The following is a 19,820-nucleotide window of genomic DNA, read 5'->3' on the forward strand; positions in this document are numbered from 1 at the left end:
GCACAGAAAAATCAAAGCTTGTGTCTCAAATGGAAAGCTGTTTTTTTGCCCTCTGATTTGAAGGAGCAAGAAATGTTTTAAAGCAGCAATATTCTGTACAAATAGTCAACAGGCTACATCCTGCTTACTTTGGTTGTGTAAAGAACCTCAATGACTTAAAATGGGATTATTCTCCTTGGTACACTCAGCTGACCGATGACCAGTTCGGAGGAGAGAACTGAAATGGACTCGCCTGTTTAGAGTCAAAGCGAAATGAGGCATATAAGGGAAGTTAAGTCTTAAGCATTATTTCCGTGTTAATAGTCTAAAGATAAGGGTATCGGTTTTCAGAAAGTACCCTTGATATTTCAGTGGGTTTACAGGACGGGGTTAGGCTGACCTCTAATTCAACCTGCCATCATCATTTTACATTGTAGTGCACTCAGCTTCTATCGTTGTGCTTCTTTGCTTTTTATATTTTGGTAATAAGAGCATGATTTTAAAATATTCCTCTTTACTTTATTGTCAGAAATTTGTCAGTACAATGTGACAATCACTTAGGCAAGAAAAATATCCCCTGGCCATCTCTCCTTATGAGAGAGGCAGTTAAGGACTGAGACACCGTAACAATCTGTGCAACTCTCAGATATTTCCATAAAGAAGAGACTGCACTAAATATATTACAAGGTAAAATAATGCATTAAAAACCCTATGAAATAAATAACAATCTTCACTGAGAACAGTTCATCTCCATCCAGATTTGTACAGGCCCGCCAGCCTAAATGCAACTCTTCATGCCTATAACTGACAAAGCAGTTAAGTTAATTCCAGTCAAGAAAGTGCGTCTGCCTGACATCTACCAGATGTGACCAGGCCAGGGCTGGAAGGTAGCAGGCCATCTATTCCTCTTTGCTGACAGAGAACTGTCAGAGCACTGTAGATGTAGATACTGCTACTGCCTGGGTGCTGGGGTTGGGCACGCTGGCATAAAACTTCTTCTGGGAGCGCAGGAGAGGTGTCTGCGTGTCAACGTCACGGCAGGCTTTGCGTTTCATGGACTGGAATGCATTCTGGGTCCACCCATACACGATACAGTTTAAGAGCCCCTGGGAAGCTGCAGTGAGTGCCTAAGAAAGACCCCAGGAAGGTAAACACTCCTTTTCATCCTACATCATGCATAGTAAGTATTAGGAATTAAATTACGTCTTTTTCCTTGCCTTCTGTACCTCTTGCACATTTCTAACTGGATCTGGCTTAAAGTGAGGATACATTTTTAAGAGAAATGCAAGATTTCTTGAAATTGGAATAGGATGTTAAAGTCCCATTAGGGCATAATCTTGGAAGTCCTGCTCCAGAGCAGTGTTCCCTCTAAGCTGTGTGGTGTGCGCAGCCACACAGGCCTGCTCATGCCACGTAGTCATGCACGCCTGTGCGGCCACGCAGTGTAGAGGGAATGCTGCTTCAGAGCCTGGTGGAGTCAGCAGGGGAATACTTGCTGACCTGAGTGCACTCTGGCAGAAGTTTCAGTGTGCTAAACTACCCCAGCTGCCCTTGGAAGCCAGTGCAGTATCCTTCTACCTGCCCTGTTTCCCAAAGCTTTTTTGGTGCCCCCATTATTGTTGAGCACAAATGGATAGTCAGAAGTTCCACATGGCAGCTGATATTCTTTGAAAACTAACTGTAGGTGGTGGATGATGTTTGAGAGGTCAGTTCAAAAGTCTGCCTACAGCCATTCCCAAGTTCAGCAGAACTGAGCATGTCCAAACTTGGATTAGAAACATTTGTGTCAACCCCATGGAAGTGGTGAATGACCATTCAGTGGGTGACTGTTTTTCCCTAGGAGTCACTTCTAACCCCAGACTGGTGTGTCAGTATTATGCTTGTAAAAGGGAAGAAGAGAACTATAGAAAGACAGGATCGTTAGTATTTGGCCCTCAAAGACTTAAGTGTTTGCACTTTTTAATGTGCAAAAGTTCTTCTGGCCTCTGAGACCAGAAAAAGGACACAAAATAAACTTGAGAACAATTAGAGTCTTTCCAAACCCCAAGCATGCATTGCGCATAAACTCACATGACAGCAATCTATAAGTGAAAGCATATAGTACATTTGCATGCTGGATTTAGAAGTGGGCCAACAGCACAGCTGGATGTCAAAAAGACCTGTTCTGGGAGATTTCATACACTGAGTTTTACCTGCAGAATATACAGAGCCATGTAGAGTCTGCTGTTCTCTGAAACAGTCAACTTCATTATTCCAAGGAGGACAGCTGGAAAAGAAACCGGTAACATGATTTTGCTGTTGCCTTTATACCTTTGCATTATCACTTGTTCTCTCTTTATATCTAGTAGCTAGAACACAAGATTGGGAATCTTGTAAAAAATAACAGTTCTCTACCAACCTGGACCCCAGCAACAGAAGTAAGCGATGGGGTAAAAAACCACTCTTTGTTCCACCATCTTAATCACTGCCCACTGCTGACTGCCCAAGAATCCTGATGAGTTTACATATCTTTTGTACAACCCTCGGGCTTGAATGAGTAGAACCTAGAAAAGAAACTGCATTTCTTAATATATATGACTACGTATGTGTAACTGGAAAATTCACTGCATCTCACGCACAGCTGCAGTCGGACACATGTTCATCTAGAGTATCTAGGCCAGCAGTCGGCAACCTTTTTTAGGCTGCAGGCCGGAGTAATCCAGTTTGGGTCAGAGAGGACCACTGGGACTAGGACCCAGCCACACCAGCTGTCAGTGTCTTTTCCTGCAGCAGCACAGAGAAAGTGCTTGCAACCAGGTCCTCTCCCTGTGGGAGCAGGGAAAAATGACTGTTGCTGAAGCCCTCTGCTGCCAAATGACACTGAAACCCCATGTCTACAGGCCAAATCCAGCCTGCAAATCATAGATTTCTGACCCGATCCAAGCCATTTGGGCAGAATTTAATCTAGGAAACCTCTGGTAAATAGACCCTGCAATGCCAGATATGAGCAACACTCCCTTTTGTCTGGCATCTGCCCTCCTACAGTGGCCAGGCCCACATGCTTAACAATGCAATATAACATATTATTAAAACAATAATTTGTCTGTGGGGAAAACAGTGATTGACTTGTTATAAATTTATTTCCCAGCAACTGCAACTCTAGATAGTAGATCTGGACTCCAGGAAATAAGCAATCACCCTTAGCAGCTCTTATAACAACACAATCCACTCTTTTTATGAAATTCCTGATCACACACTAGGATTTCTGGTATTTGTCCTACCTTGAGTTATTGGATAGCATTGCTAGGTTCTGTTAAACAACTGCTGCTCTCCACTTCAGATGTGGAAGCATTTCAGTGGAAAGTGGAAGAGTTCCTAAATGTGCACAAAGGGGTAGTTTTTGGGGTGGAACACCTACAGGTACCCAGTGGGAATAAGACATTCACAGCCAATGTATTTTAAATCTACCATATATAGAGTTATTTATACTCTGGCCCTCACCTTGACACGTGGGTATATCACACACAGAAACCAACATCTGTTTGTAACTGCCCACTGCGGTTTGAAACTTCCTCTTTGGTCACTGATCCTCACAGAAGAATAAGAGAAAAGAAGAGAGAAATCCCTCCATAGCTTGCTTGGTCTGGTCAAGCAAAGGCCTGGCTCAAACGTAAGCTTTGCATCAGTGCCCTGAAGGCAAACAAAGCTGAGCGCTTGGGACTGCCAAAGAAAGGTAATTTAATAGTTCCTTTGATGACTCCAAGAGTGAATATAAGGGCTGCTAGCATAACCCACCTGTGACTGCAAAGTGACAGGGGGATCATCCAGATGGGAAGCACTATCCTTACTGCATATACTCACAGTCTGATGGACAAGGAAAAAAGTGTTCTTACCAGAATGGCTATGAAGCTGACCCAGAAAGAGATCAGGAAGATCCCGATGCCATACAAATATATCACAGAACAAAGAGAGCCACCAACAGGTTGCAGCTGACCAGTGGGTTTGGTTAATTCTGTGTGCATCAGGAGACACCTGGAACCAGAAAGGGGAGAGCCTGTGTATTTACTTGGGGGGACTCCTTATAGCCATCTTGGAGGGAGCGAGGCATTCAGAGTTGAAGTGTGGCTTACCCATGTTTCTGACTGAAGTTCCCATAGCAATCACTACCGTTGCCCAGGCAAAACACAGGAACCATAAGTAGGAAAGGGATCAAGCTGAAGAGAGAAAATGACAGTAGCTCAGTTAAAGAAGCTGCTCTCTCCTGACCCGACCAGCATTTTCTTTTGTGCTTTCATGGATATATAGTGAAATAATAGTTCTCTAACATCCAATTAATATAAACTTCTAGCTTCTGTGCCTTTATTCATATGGACAGCAGGAGATATACCTGGGTAACAGAGTATAATTTATTTCAGTATATTTTAATAGTCTTGTACTACTACTTCTTGTGTCCTGTCTGAGACTGTTGAGGACAGGTATTTAGCAGAATTTGCAGATTCGTTAGAATCTGGCAGGGCTACGACGTGGGCACTGCTGCTATGCTTCTGATAACCCAGAAGGATCCTCATAATCACAATAATGTATATCTAAGCAACAGTACTTTATATTTTCAAAGAATTTAAAAACTGGATGTGATCCCTACCAGAAATTATAATCATTTCATGGTCATATCAAGATTGCTTGGAACAGGCACCGAGATGGTAAGAATAAAACTGAGATCCTCCAAAGGGAGGATCGTCGTTTGGTGTTAGCACCAGGGGATCCAGGACACACTGATCAAGTCCCATTTCCAGTCTCTCTCCCACACACTCATACATGGAAGCATGTAAACAATGGCTCATTACAGCTGGACACATTACAGCTAATTTAACTGGAGGAAAAGCAATCTGTGTCCGCTGAGGTTCCGACTCTGTTGGTCGAAGACCCCACTACTACCAAGTCATGCAATACAGAGCCAGGATTTAATAATGGCTTCAAATATAAAGATGAGCTTTGAGCTAGCACTGATTCACTGAAAACACCCAATCTCAGAGAGAAATAGACGTTACCTGCACAAAATTGTTGCTGTTCGGCCAAGACAACTACCATAGTCTAAAACCTGCAAGAGTCGAAACGTTTAGTTGAACAATCATTCCTTGTATGCATGAGAGCTGTTAACTTAAGAGGATTCACGCTTGGAGGGTAAATTATCAGGAGCTCAGTTCCATAATGATATCTGCTTTACTAGAGGTAGTAAATCTTGCCAAATTACTGAGGGGGAAGTACCAAATTAACAACTGACATGTAAAATAAGCCACAAATCTTGGCTTCTGAGACCAAGCCTAGTAGTCCCATGCACGTGGATCTCCTAGAATGATTCTCACTTAATCATTCTCCTCCAAGGAAACCAAATGAGGAGAGAGGTCTCGAACAGCCAGTCAGATTCCTGACTACACAGGAAAAATGAGAGAAAAGTCAGAGGTGAATGGGGGTAAGGTACACATCAGTAAGTCAGCATGAGCTGTACCGATGAGTATAAGCTGAAACATATGAAACAGGGTGAGGCTGTGTTTAGAAAAGCCACGAGCAAGAAAGCATATGATAGATTCGCAGTGCTTTATGTTAAGCCTCCTTATACTTCCCCCCCTTGTTTTCTTGTCCAGCTCCGTTCTCTCATTCTCTTGGCATGTAAGCCACACGACTACTCATTCACTGGACTGAATCATGACCTCAGTTAAATCGATGGGAATTCTCTCCATCAATTGACATGTGATTTTCCCTTCACCGTAGGACTTGTCCTATAATATCTCATCAGACTGCATTAAGGAAAGAATAAGACACATGGATGTAGTTTTGATGCTGTCTTCCTTGGGAGGAGTAAATGAACATGTAACATTTAAGCCCTGAAGACCAGTATGTAAGTCATTATGTTTACCAGATGCTGAAATAATTATTAGCGTGAGAATCCATGAAAAAGACCAAAAAAACAAAATAGAGATTCCACTGAATAGCACGGAAACATTTTCCTTTGAGGAATGAGTCACTTGATGGCCACATACACTTGGAACCAAAATCCTCTTGATCCACATGGCTCTGCTGCATAACAGCTCTGGGGTATCTGCCCAAAGCAGAAGGGACTTGCAAATAATAAAATGTATTGAGACCTTTACGAGGTGGAAGTGTTTAACAAACACTCATTAGTTAATCCTTGTGTCAGCCCTCTGAGGTAATTAAACAGCTTTGTTTCTACCTGTATTTCGCAGATGGGGAACGGAGGGTCAGAGATAGGGTCTCAGACAGGAGCTCCCGGCTCTCGGGAACTCATTCTGACCATTAAGCTACATTTCTAAACTTTGGAAGCATTTCCCCACTGTGGTTTCAAGGCACGTTAATCCTTATTGAACCCAAAATGAGGGATATACAATGCACTGAGGAATGCATAGTGCAATGGAAGTTACACAGATTTAACTTTTGTAACTGCTTCTCCCAACAATTTGTTGAATGGCTGCCCTTCAGAAGCTGGAAGGATCCAGAGGGAAAACTTCAAAATGGAAAACAGACTCTTGATGAAGTCTTTGCACACAATTTTGTGCAATAGAAATTGGCAGGCTCCTGAGAAGCATAACCAAACTGTGAGAAGAAGTACGAGAGTCAGAGCCTGCTTGCTGGGAGATGTGCTGTGGCTGCTCACATTAGACTGCCCCCAGGAAACGGTGGGCTTGGCCCACAACACCATCCAGTTCTGCAGCCGTGGAAAACCAGTGGCATGAGTAAAAACTCCCAGCAAGAGTCTGAGTTTCAAATAATGTTTTTCTTGATCAGAGCTCCTTCTTGCTCAAGTTCACATAGCTCTACAGACATATTCATGCAATTGCATTGTGGGGTAATCATGTGCCACCTTTTCTGTTGAACGATGAGAGAAACCAGAACTCAGGGTGGGCACATAAACACACATCTTGATTTCCCCTTTAAGGCAGAGAAGGAGAACTTAACTGGCATCCTGCCTTCCTCTTTCCCAGAGGCACCTAGGCAGCGAGGCAGAGATAAAGCAGAACTCTTACAGTCTTTGGACAAAAGCAGCCCTAAAATCAAGACAGGTTATCAATATTAGCGGGACCACAAAGGTCCAGGTTGTTTCAGCCTTGGTTTGAAACAGAGAAGTTAAACCAGTAGGCACAGAAGAAGTGGCGATGGTCTCAATTTACAGTGCTCAGAGCTGAATTTTAAACACGAGACTTCAGACTGGCCTGCTGTGTAAAAATGGGGTGGGTGTTTGTAAGAACTAACGAAGAGGGAGAAATGCCCCTTGGAGCTGGTCCAACATCTGGGAAATTCTCAGCTGCATTGTGATCTGTCACGTCTGCTTTTCACCAACAGAAACGTGGAAACGTAAGGAGCGACTGTCTGTGTGGGGAAGCATGGGATAGTTGGCAAAGGGATTTCTCACTGGGAAAAAGGACAGATACACAGAGAAATTCAACTGACGCACTCATCAGGAAGTGCTGGAGAAAGAGCCTCTTGTCGGGCAGTAATACGTCAGGAGGAATTCTCACCCCAGAGATAGCAGTTGCTCAAGGTGTAGCTGGGTGTGAAGAATGACATGTGAAGTGTTTGTTTAGCCTGTACTTGAAGGCTGTTTTTCTGAGTTGTGTGTCTTTGTGTTCCTTCATTCCTAAAGATTACGCTAGATCTTGAACAGCATGTCTAAATGCCCCTGATGACAGTAGCTCAAAAAAGCCTATGCTGGAGTACCAACCTGTCCTACTAATACTAATGCTGACTTCCATCACACCTCCTACTCAAACTCTCAACATATTTTACAGGCAGGTATTCATGAATGGAGCTGTACAATAAGCCTGTGTGATCCTAGGTAAGTATTATGCCTATTTTATACATGGAGCAAGAGAAGCACAGTAATATTAAAGAACAAATCCTACTCCACCTGTTTGGTGCCCAGTTTGACTTAGGTGCCTAAATACAGTCCTATTCCACCTTTTTTGAGTCCTTGAAAGTCCATTAATACAACTATTTTTGTAACAGGCTTAGCTTTAAAACTAAGTCACACAAAAAAAATAACAAGGAGGATGGACCCACCTTTTGTATGAATATTTTTCAAGGACTCAAGCAGGGTGGAAGAGGAGGAGCACTTGGGCACTCAATAGGTAGAGGAGGATCTGTCCCTACATGTATTTCTTTCATCCTTTTTTCATGTTGCTCTTCATGCCTGGACTGCTCCTCAGTCAGGCTGTCTCTCTTTCCTGCATTACTGATGACAGAAAGATGCCATCATGCATTGCCTGAGTATCTGGCCCTCTGAATTATTCTTCCCTCTGTGACCTACAGTGTAGATTATCTTCTCTGTTTTGGTTTTTCAGGCCTACTTTAACTATCAGGACCTATAACAGACCCACATGGAGCCCTCTTGACCTTAACCTGTCAATCACTAAAGAAAGAATTACAGGGCTGGAGCTTCAGACTGTAAATTCATTGTGTCCAGAATTGTCTTTCTAATTTATGTCTTGGACAGTGTCGTAAGTCTTAGCACGGTTTCTTAATATGTAATACATGAAAAACCATCCAACAGCACTCACCAAAGAGGACATCCTGTGAAGGTTCTGACTGTATTTCACTTTCAAATCCATGTATAGATGCCAGGTATAGTTAATGGTGTAGAGAAAAGAAGCCATATAGAAAATCTGAGAAATAAGAACAGGTTTAATTTTATTCCATCAATAACATTTGTGTTTTTATGACACTTTACATCTCCAATGAACCCCAACCACTAATCAAGCTACTGTATACTAACTGCAAAAACATACCACGATACAGCACTGGAGGTAAAATATTAAACACTGTGGAGAGATCAGGACATGCCAAAAATTAAACGGCTGATTCTAGTCCACGTCCCTGCTACAGCTGCTACCATAGGTCTGGTAGAGGAGGGGATGAAGAACAGGACTGATTTGGGAACTAAAGAGGCAGAAGTGATTGGCAACGAGAGGGTGCAAATTGAACAGAGGCCAAAACTGATGGGGGCTGAAGGACAGAGCTAAGTGTGTGGGGGCTAAAGGAACAAGATGGATTTGAAGGTTGGAGCCAGAACTAGCCACTGGACATGGGCAGACAGAGATGTGATGACAGACCGCTTTTTCAGGCTACTTTAAGCAACGATGAGCTCCAGCAGAGGGACTATGCTAGGGGCTTCCCATCTTATCCTGGGAAACATTAATGAAGTAAGAGAAACTTGAGACTTCGTTTTAATCAAGACAACAAACGCTCTTGGGCAAGAAGATCAAGAAAGAACTGACGACTGTTTCTGAGTCAGGAGTGGCAGGATGGCTCTCCAGCCCACAGTGGGAGTTGAATGAGAATCCTTTGCTCTTCTGCAGTGTCTTCCATAGGACAGTCTGCAAACATAACTCACTTTAGTTCTTATGTACATCACAGTCCTCCCTGAAAGCCAGGTAACTATTGTTCTCGCCTCTCACGTATAAGAAACTGAGGCACAGAGACCTATGCAAAGCCACTCATTGAGTCACTGGTGGAACTAAGAAAAGAGCCTTGCTCTCCTGACTCTCCCCCCTCAACTTCTGGTATTGAGGATAAACTTCCAGGCCCTGGGCTGCCATCCCCATCACCACTTGGCATATAGGAATGAGGCTGGAATATAAGAGAATGGAAAGCACTTAGTTTTCTCCTCTTTGGTCCTTAATTATAATTAGTTTCCCATTGTGTCAGCCAAACAGAGTGGAATCCACAAAAGATCTCACTGTTCCATTAGAATTAATTGGGAGACTGCGGGTACATTTCATAATTACCGTGGCACCTCCTCTGTTTCTTGTAGCATGGAATCGATGGCCACGATGGAAAAAAGATAAACTCACAGGCCAGCAGAGGGGAACGTATGCTACGTTTTTATTTAATTTATTTAACTATCTGTCAGAGGCTGCAGTGGAGAAAAATCGCTGCCTAAGACATCCTAGGTACGTGTCTGCACTTAAACACTTGCAATGATCAATATTCCACAACCTCTCTAGGTAACCTGTTTCAGTACTTAACCTCCCTCAGAGCTAGCAATTTACAGGCACTAGTTCGTATTGATTTCTTTTAGGCCATAATGAACGGGCCAAACAGGCTCAACTGCTTGTGTGTGTTTTCTGCAGGCATGTCACACGGTGGAACAGTATGGAGAGGCTTGCACTCCTGTCCCTGTGCCTTTAATCTGAGAACACTAAGAAATATCAATTCCTTGCCCATCTCTCGCTCCTTCTACTTAAGAAGTTCAGAGCATTATAAACATTATCAGAATGTGCCCGGGGCATGGATTAAAGGCTTGGACCATTTTAAACAAAATGTCTATGAACACAATGTGAGATTCCTGAGCCAGGGGACTAGAAGGAAGTTGTAGATGGTGGTGAGAGATATTTCTTGATTTAATTACAATGCAGATCACTTGTGGCCTGCTGAGGTGTCGGTCAAATGTGATTACCAACTCGTATACGTCTGAAGTTCTCACTACATGCAGTTGTAGTGAGCATGTTTCTTTAATGAACTGTCCTGTATTTTATCACACGGTGCATATACTCCACAGGTTGCTACGGGAAGTACTTGAGGTGTTTTAACTCCTGCTAGAGTCAACAGTAGAAAGAGATTTCAATAGGGCTGAAGGCTGGAGCACCCTTCTACCAGAGACCGACTGCCTTTGTCTTTACCCAGGGAAAGTCCACTTGATCCCCCTTTCCTGTACTGTGGGGAGCTGGCCACTTAGGCCCATGTTACATTGGAAATAGGGTAAAGGCTTCATTCAACTTTCATTGCACTTGGGAAACAGCAGTGGGAATCTTGAGCTGCAATACTGCCCTACCTGGGGCTGAAACACAGCTGAGGGCTGAAAGTGTCTCTTAAATGGATGCAGGACTCGCTGTACCTCGGTGTACTCCTTATCCATTTAGAGTAGCGTCCTGCCCCAACTCATGGTCTGGATTTCTTGCTTCCAGAGAAAGTAAAGCTCTGTTGTTTTCCAACTGTCCCTCTCTCCTCCATGTTCTCCAGGTGCCTGCAGATGCCACCAAGGGGCCTTGCCAGGGGCCCCTTGGGGCTGGGAAGGCATGGAGTGCAGTCCCTTGAGTTCAGTGGTGATGAAACCTTACAATTAATGCCATGAATCTTCAGGGCCTTAAGCACACTGGCTCCTTCCCTGCACTTAGGGCAAGAGGGGGCATCTCTGAAGTCACTGCCAAGCCCACATCTCCTGAGACACAACAGAGCGCACCGCTTCCAAGCAAACCTGCATTCCCATCTTTCCCTGAGCAGACGGAACCAGCAAAAATAGCGGACATGATTGCTTTCCAAATATATACACGTGTCATGGCAATACAACACTCTGACTTTTTTGGACCATGCCTGGATGGATGGTGTAGCCCTTGAAAACCATGCTGCAATGAGAAGCTTACCTACTTGGCCTACAAAGTGACTTCCATCCTCAAAGCTCCCAGCAGCCACATGCCCAGAAAATCCTTTCACATACTCCCCTTATTTCTCCCCCACTGTTCTCCTTTATGTGACCCCAGCTAGAATACATCCCTCTCCCCCTTGCCAAGGGACCACTACAGCGCATTCCCTAACAAACCTGTTTGTTCCCTACCCCAAGGCAAATGTATATCATTGTTTTTACAGCAGCACAAGAGGAACTGGAGAAGTCAGAGATAAGCTACAAGTGGAATAGTTGTGCACAAGTACAGCTCTTGCTATGATGAGTCATATGGCTTACCTAAGAGTACTGATGTTTAAAAAAAACCTAAGTCATGGTAACCTGACTATGAAATGTAGCACTGCAAGGTCTCATGCATACTATACACTGAGCTGTCTTCCTGCCTCTCTAGGATTTACAGAGAGCTATTTCCAACTCCCACTGACTTGGTTTGAAGGAGAGGAGTGGGAAATTTCCTGTTAGCCCACTTGGACAATTTGCAGCCTACAGACCAGATGAGGTTTGGTCCACATCTTGACTGCAATAAAAGAATTTGAGAAGGAAAAGAGACTGAGTGGATCATTATCTCCATCACCCACAAAGCCAGTACAGTATTGCTATGTACAGCAGGCTTGCCAGTGCATTGTCTTCTCCTGTTCTAGGGTGCACACTAAACTTGTCCAAACACCAGCTGGAGCCCCCTCGTCCTTTTGGACATAACAGAAACTTTAAACTTCTGCAGCCTCTGCGAGTTTACATAGCCCCAAAGTCTCGACTGTATACACTCCACGCGTTCCTTGCAGCTCAAGCCATTCCAAGGTCCTGTAGCCACCAGAGGGCAATGGGTTTTTTTGCTGAACCAGTGACACCTTTTTTAGAGCCTCCTTCTCCCCCTTCTCCTCTCCTCCCTGAAATAGATGGATGTCTGATGTGCACCAGGTAATGACAAATAGGTTCCGACAGGAAGAAACCCTAATGATTCCAAGGCAAGCCATCAAGACAAAGAGAACTGTCAGGAAAATGCTTCCACTTCATTAATGCCCCTGCACATGAATTGAGTGCAGAACAGGAACGGGCAGCAGACTTGCAGGGCAGCAGACGCAAGCAGCAAACCTCAGGAGAAGCACTCTGGCAACTGAGTAACTACTAGGCTTCATTGGGACAAACTGTGAGGGCAAGGACTACTAACGTAAGAGGATGCTTTGGCGACTGAGGTTTTCAGGTCTTGGCCTAAAGGAACATTAGAATTGGGTCTTTTGCTGGGAGGAGAAAACTTCTAATAGAACCAAAAACGTAATGCTATATTACACATAATGGCAATCTTGGTACCCTTTCAAAAAGAGAGAAACTATCAACTATTTTTATGACAGATAATCAAACACTGCAGCACATTGCTGCCCTGCCATGAGCTACGGGTCTATATTATTTACAACACTGTACAGATGAGAAATGGCAATCTTTCATATTAAGATCAGAGAGGAAGCCAGTGCCTGAGCTGTATTTAGGACTGCATTCGGAGTTTTGTTCTAGGACAGTTCAGTCAATAGTTCAGACAAAGCAACCTGACAGCGTAAGTTGATAACCCAGTGTTACTCACCTGCCCAGCTGCTTGCAGGTTATAGCATATGATATCCTGATTTGTGGTTTGCATGCTATAGAGCAGAGCCCCAGCAAGCCAGCAAACCCCCAGGAACAGGTCAGAGAGGCTTAGGTAGAAAAGAGGGCGCACCTAGAAAAGTCAAATGGATTAGTTAGTTTCATGAATGCTCTAGGTAGTCTGAACCAACTTCAACAGTTAGAGCTTTGCTATCCTTCTCCTGATTAACTTTCATGCCCAGGTACCCAGCTAGTGCTGTTATCCCTACACTAGAAAGTGGTTTGGTTTGTGCACTTAGGGAAGGTTTACACCAGAAATGCCCAGAATAAATTAACTTCTGTATCATTTTATCAACTTTAAATAAATCCACTGAGCTGCATTGAATTTGGATGTAAGTGGTTTAAAGGTTCAAAATCCTATAATTTGATAAAGAGACTGTCCTTCCATGTCTTATGATTAGCGCCCATAGTGACTTAAGTCTGAAATAATTTTACACACCTGAAAGTTGTGCAATGTGACTGTTACTCTGCTGCATCTTTCTGCATTTAAGCACCAGAACAATCCCTGTTATCGGCAGTTTCTAGACAATTTCACATTCTCAGACGCAAGCAAAAAGCTGTTTAAGTTGGACTGTAAACACTACCGGGAAATGGCCAACATTTTCTGGGCCAGCTGGAGTTACTGGGGCTCAGCCTCTGAAAATCAGGCCAATTATGCAGACACTAAAATGTAAGTTTTGGTTCCTAACTTTCAACATCCAGGAGAAAATATGCTGGTAATTTTTTTTCTATAGGAATTTTTAAAGCTTGAACAAATCTGGAAACATTTCTACGGGCTTTAGTTTTTCAAAAGGTCATTTATTTTACAAAACCAATGTTTTGGACTGAATGTGACTTGGCACTGTTCTTTAATTAAAAACAACTATGCACCAGCACAAGTATTTACTTATAACAGTCTCCTTCATACCAGATGAAGAGAAATGGCTTGCTAAATTTAACATGGGTGAAAAATCTGGCCATCAGTTTGGTCCTTATTCTATAGCGACAAAGAGGCAGCAATGGATTTTCTTCAGGGTTTTTCTAGGTCTCAGTCTTTGTTCCACCTGGAGTTTAAGCACCTCTTGCTTTATAGCGTCTGAGAACATGGATCTCTAGATTTTACCTTGGAGTAGCACCATCCAATAGCTGCCGACCAGTGAATCAAACCTTTAGTCTCTGTGTAAATATCTTCAGCTAGTTTTTATGACTGAGTTCATTGTATTTACTCATTCTTCCTAAAACATTTTTTTTTTTAAATGCTGCCACCCACTTGTGAATGCAGAACTGGACCGGTGACAAGAGGTATATGTACAGAAGTCTAGAACTCACTGATGGTTGTTCCCATGGGTAGATTAAAAGAAAACAACCCTGGAAGAAGTGGATCAGCAACTTTGTTGAGTGAACAGGTGACCCCAGTCATTGTCTAACAGTTCACCCATAGGGAAATGTTTAGGCACAAAAGCTGACAAAGAAGCAGATGATACTGTGGTTGAAGTGGAAGGCAAACTTGTTCTCATTTTCAAAAAGAAAAACTAAATGCTTTCTTTTACATGTCCTTCCTCTAGTTTACAATGTAATGGTTTAGAACAGATAGTTGGACTGGAAAAAAAACGTGAGTATTGTGTGCAATTTGACTGGAAGTTCCCCAAAGCACATCTACCGGCAGATAGCCCGTGTTTTTGAGCCCCTCCGGTTTCTCTCCCACACAAGGCTGGCTGGCCGGGGGGATTATTTTGCTAACGTGTCACACCTTAAATAACAGTTAGTGCCGGGGGGTTTCTAGGCAACATACACCCAGAAAGTGTGCTTCAGTGTTTTGAAATTCAGCAGCAGGTCCCAGTCTGGATGAATCACTGTTTATAATTCTATCCCCCACCTGGCATAGCTGGGAAACGAACACCTGGTTTATCATACTTTACTCATAAAATATCACGAGTCGAGGAATCAGATGATTGCTACAAGCATTAGGAGGGATTCACCCCAGCACTCTTTCCTGCTTATGCAGGGGGTTGGACTCGATGATCTATTGAGGTCCCTTCCGACCCTAACATCTATGAATCTATGAAACCCCCAAATCTTTACACAAGTGGGCAACTGACTGGATTCTTGCCAGGGTGCATAGCAGTGCACAGGTACTGCAGAGCTCACCTGCCTCTGAAGCATCAGGAATCGACAGCCAGGGCAGGCATTGCTTCTGCAGCAGAAGCCTTCAGAAACAGATGGCATGAGGGTGGAAATACTTGAACTACCTAAAGCCACCACCTCAAATCTTAACAAGGTTGACCTAGCCCTTGTTCTTCCAAGGTGAATGAGTTGCATACTCTTTACTCTGCGTGTTAGATGGCCTCTGTGAAGGAGATTTGAAACCTGACATCCTGTAGGTAAGACCCCAATCTCTAGGAACTGCCTAAACATCCTTTCCCTTCTCCACCGTCACCCAATGTTGTGTTATGTGTACTTGACTGTGCACACATCCCGATTCTGTGCTACGGCCCATGGGGATGTGCGCACATAGGAATCAAAGATCTGACTCATGAGGTGTGCAATATTTTTTGGAGACAAGGAAGGTGCATAAAACAGAAAGCTTTGTTATATGATGCCAGAATTAATCCTTAGGAGTCAGTAGAACTCAACTAATTTATACCTATTTATTACTTTTCAGCCCCATTCATTTTTCCATTTACTTTGCAATTTTCTAGTACACATGCTTACGAAAAATATTATCCACAAATATCCACTGAAAGTTCATTTAAAATGATTTCCTAGTGGAACATTTGCAATATATATAGGTTAATTACACAGGCCACTTAACCAGGGAATGGAGGCAACTCCAAGTGACTGGCATAATTACCAAACCTTGCAAATACTGAAGTTTGAATTCTGGAGATTTGCATCAAAACTGTTTTTAAAAACTCTTCATATGTACAGCAAATGCCACAAAAAAACATGAACACATTTTAGAGTTTACAACAGCTAAGCATTAGAAAAGAGGTGAAACGCAAATTATTAAATGGTTTGCCCAAGGTTGTTCACTGATCTATAGCTTGGATACAGGATGTAGCTGTGCACACACTGATGTTGGTTCATTTGTGCTCTCGGAAAGGGGGCTCAATTCCACTTTCAGTGCTTAGTTGGCAGATGTGTACAAGTAGGTAGCCACCGAGCTCGATCCAGTTTTATCCTTCTGACCTTTCTAACTGATTAATCTCCACCACCTCTTTTCTTCCATTTCATGAAGTAAATCAAGTATTATTTATTCCATTGTTTGGCACATTTTTTGAGTCGGAGAGGTTAAGTGACACTCCCAGAGTGACAGAAACAGTCAGGGTCAGAGCAAAGATCGAGACTACCGAGAGAAGCTGTCCGTTCCCAGTCCTGGGGTCAGACCACAGCGCCGCAATTTCTCATTATCCTCTTAAATCCATGCAGTGGGGAAGGATAAAAATCCTAGAAAGAGCATCTGTTGCATAAAACAACGTATAATTTCAGATAACAGTCCAGTGAATCGTTCAGACATCTGCTTCCAAGTACTAAATATTTCTTTTAAGGGTTAGCAATCAAAAGAGGATGTGCCTAAAAATTCTGCGTAGTCCTAGCGGAGAGCTCGTGCACAAACATCTGCTCGGTTACATAAAGTCCAATTTATCCGCAGGGCACCAAACAAAGGCACTTAAAAAATGAAAGGCGGGGTCCTTACCTCCGGAGAGCGCACCGTGTTTTGGAAGACGGCGTAGGCAATGATGGAGCTGGAGCCTGTAACACTGACAATCGAGAGGTTGGCGTGAGACCAAAACCTGGGATTTCGTTTCATTTCTTCTAGAGCTACAGAGCAGCACATCTACTTTTACTTAAGTTTATTAACATTGAAATCAAAATTAATAAAAAGTCACATTATTGAGCTGGAACGACGAGAAGAGACATGTCAAGGATGTTACTAAACCTACACGCAATTCCTCACATCGATATGTCGCTTAAGTACCGTACCTTAAAGTGGCCATGACAAACTGGATCCATTGTACCGCAGAATAAACCTGGGGAGGAGTAAAAAAAGTGTTGTCAAAGAAACTTTTTTTTCACTATTACGGATTATAATGCTTTTTATTATCATACTTTTTACACCAAGCAATCCTGAAATTATTGTTTAAATTCAATCCTAAATGCAGTCGATTGCGAAGCCTGGCAGAAAACCCCCGAGGCTGGGTGGGAAACGAAAGCCAAGCGGATCGAATGATTTCTCTGGAGGCGAGGGGGGCTAACACGCGCGCCACGTCGCGAGTGGACGAGCGAGGAGACGGAGGGAAGAACTGAGAGAGCAAGAGCGGCGGATGGAGAGAGAGAAATCGGGGGAGAGGGATCGCCTCCAGGAAGAGCAGAGGGGATGTGGAGACACTGGGGCGGGATGGAGCCGCTGGACGACGAGAAGAGGGGTCCAGGAGGAAATGCAAGGGAGGGGAGAGAGACAGAGGCAAAGACATCAGACAGGACGGGGCGGGCGGGAGACTCCGGGCCCCGCTCACCTCCTGCCAGTCCTCGTCCCCGTCCCCGTCCCGCCGGCTGAGCTGGGGCCCGGCCATGGGCTCGGAGCAGGGACCGGGCAGGACCAGCTGCCTCTCGCCCCGATGCCGGCGGCCAGGGCTGGCTCGCCACCCGCCCCGCCGGGCCCCTCCTCTGGGGAGGGGCCGAGCCTCGGCTCCGGGCGCGGCTGGCATGAGGCGGAGAGGGGCATGGCCGGGCGGGAGCGGCGGAGGGCGCTTCGCACCCGCGGCACGAAACACGAGTGACACCCCCCCCCCCACCTCGCGAACACGCGCGCACGTGGCCACCAGCGGCTTCCCGCCGCCACGCCCTCCGCCTGACGTCACCCGGCTAACCCCGCCCCCGGGCTTCCCCCACCGCCGGCAGGGAATGGGGCTCGCGGCGTGAAGGCGGGGCCGGCGAGGAGGGCTGCGGTTGGCCGCCCCGCGGCAGGAGGGGCGGGCAGGAGGGGGAGCGGCCAATCAGAGGCGCGCCCGCCTCAGGGGGCGCCCTTGATTGACAGCCGCAGGGCCCGAGCCCCGGCTGCCCTGCAGAGGCGGCGAGGCGCTGGGTCGGGAGGCGAGGAAGGAGCAGGCTCCTTTACTGCAGCACAGCCCGCCTGGCAGCCACCCCCTCCCACAGCAAGGCAGCAGCTGTCACACCCCCTCCCTCCCTTGGCCCGTGGGTGACACGCACCAGCCGCATCCCTCCCTCCGCTGACCCCCGTCACCAATGGGACGAGAGCAATGGCAGCGCCTGCGACAGCCATCCCTGGACACGACTGATTTCTGCACGGGGACCCATGTTGGATTAGAGAGGGGGCCGCTAGCACCGCCCCTCAGCAAGGGTGCCACAATGGCGGGGCACGGCGAGCTCCTGCAGGCAGCGGTGGTGGTGGCATGTGGCGAGCGCCGACCGACAGTCAGCAACCACTCATAGGCACCGCCGGCAGCGGTCGCGGGCCACCCGCAGACGCCACCAGCAGCGTTGGCAGCGACGGGGAGGAGGGTGGCAAGCGGTGACCTCCTGCGGGCACACGTACACACGCGTGCACCCCCTACGCATCACCAGCGGTTGCCAGCCCTTCCCGTTATTAAGATCCCATTTTCGGTGGCTTAGAAACCGTGCCAAAACGTTACGGGGATGGGGGGCGGCTTTACCTTTCTGCGCTAGGCGCTGGCCGTACTTTCTTCTAAGCCTAGACAAAGGTGTTCAGCCATTACGGAAACTGAAGTCTTAATTCTTGTTTAAAGACCGACCTTTTTTAAATGCTTTTGTGCTCGTCTCCTCCCTTCTTGCTCCTGTACTTTGAGAAAGGGAATGTAAAATCTGACAGGAAGGGAGGTCTGGCGGCCTTTGTAGCAGGCATACGCTTTGGCCACCGTGGGGGGAAAAAAAAATCTGGCCAAGTATTTAGGGGGAGGGAAAAAGGGGACCTTAGTCTGCACAGACTCAATGAAGATAGGTTAGGAGTTATTAGCAAAAACTTTGGAAATGTCTCGCAATCTGTTGCTGCGAGGATGGCGGCTGTCATGGCTGCTCTGAGCGTCAGGGCCGGCCACAGAAACGCAGAGGATGATGCCTATCTTTCCTGCCATCAGTGACTTCTTGCTAGTCCCCAAGCAGCGTAGAGGAACGAACGCATTTGATCTGAAGGCAGAAGGGACGAAAGCTAGCCCTCAGGGGAGGGAAGGAGTAGATCAGGACCAGTTTATTGGGACACGCTGGGGAAGGAGCACCTGGGCAACGAAACTGGGAGCTAGGCAGAGAGGAAGGGAAGACAGGGCTGAGCTCTCAGGGAGAGAGAGCTGAGAGCGCGCGGAGGTGTGGGAGCTGCTGAACCAACCGACTTTGGAAAGAAGCAGGTAACGAGGACTAGGCACAAGGACATTGGGACTAACATGGTTTTTTTAACATAAGCCTAAGGGGTAGGAACCAGAACTGGGAAGCCACAGAGCCAGAAGTGGAGGAAAAGTACCAGAATGGGGAAACGTTTAGGAAGGACCAGGCTGAAGGGTTCAGAGCGGGGCCAAAAGAGCGAGCTGTCTCGAATCACACTCCCCTCGAGACCCTGGACTGCAGCTCAAGGGACTCAGCGTTTGTCACTGATCTGCCGTTAAAGACTCACAGTAATTCCCACTGGGAAGTGTTGCATGCCCCTCAAGTGCTGCTCCATGCTTATGTTTTTTTACCATCATTCTTTTTTGGAGGGGGAAGGGGAAGGAGAAAGGCTGTAATACTGATCACCACAAACACTGCAGTC

At 45.6% G+C, this 19,820-nt stretch overlaps 1 protein-coding gene across 1 annotated transcript; it reads right to left on the reverse strand.

The window, feature by feature from the left end:
- Nucleotides 1-476: 476 nt before the first annotated feature.
- On the reverse strand, nucleotides 477-17,860 carry TMEM116 (transmembrane protein 116). The gene is made up of 11 exons (XM_006277879.4): nucleotides 17,560-17,860; nucleotides 17,027-17,073; nucleotides 16,740-16,803; nucleotides 13,005-13,136; nucleotides 8,529-8,633; nucleotides 5,007-5,056; nucleotides 4,089-4,172; nucleotides 3,852-3,990; nucleotides 2,378-2,522; nucleotides 2,172-2,245; nucleotides 477-1,106 (listed from the first exon to the last, which is right to left on the reverse strand). Exons 1-11 carry the CDS (start codon nucleotides 17,749-17,751, stop codon nucleotides 906-908), a joined length of 1,233 nt encoding a protein of 410 aa, XP_006277941.4. The 5' UTR covers nucleotides 17,752-17,860; the 3' UTR covers nucleotides 477-905.
- Between the last annotated feature and the right edge of the window lie 1,960 nt (nucleotides 17,861-19,820).

Source organism: Alligator mississippiensis, chromosome 10 (genome assembly GCF_030867095.1).
Source record: "Alligator mississippiensis isolate rAllMis1 chromosome 10, rAllMis1, whole genome shotgun sequence".
Classification (NCBI taxonomy): Eukaryota; Metazoa; Chordata; order Crocodylia; family Alligatoridae; genus Alligator; species Alligator mississippiensis.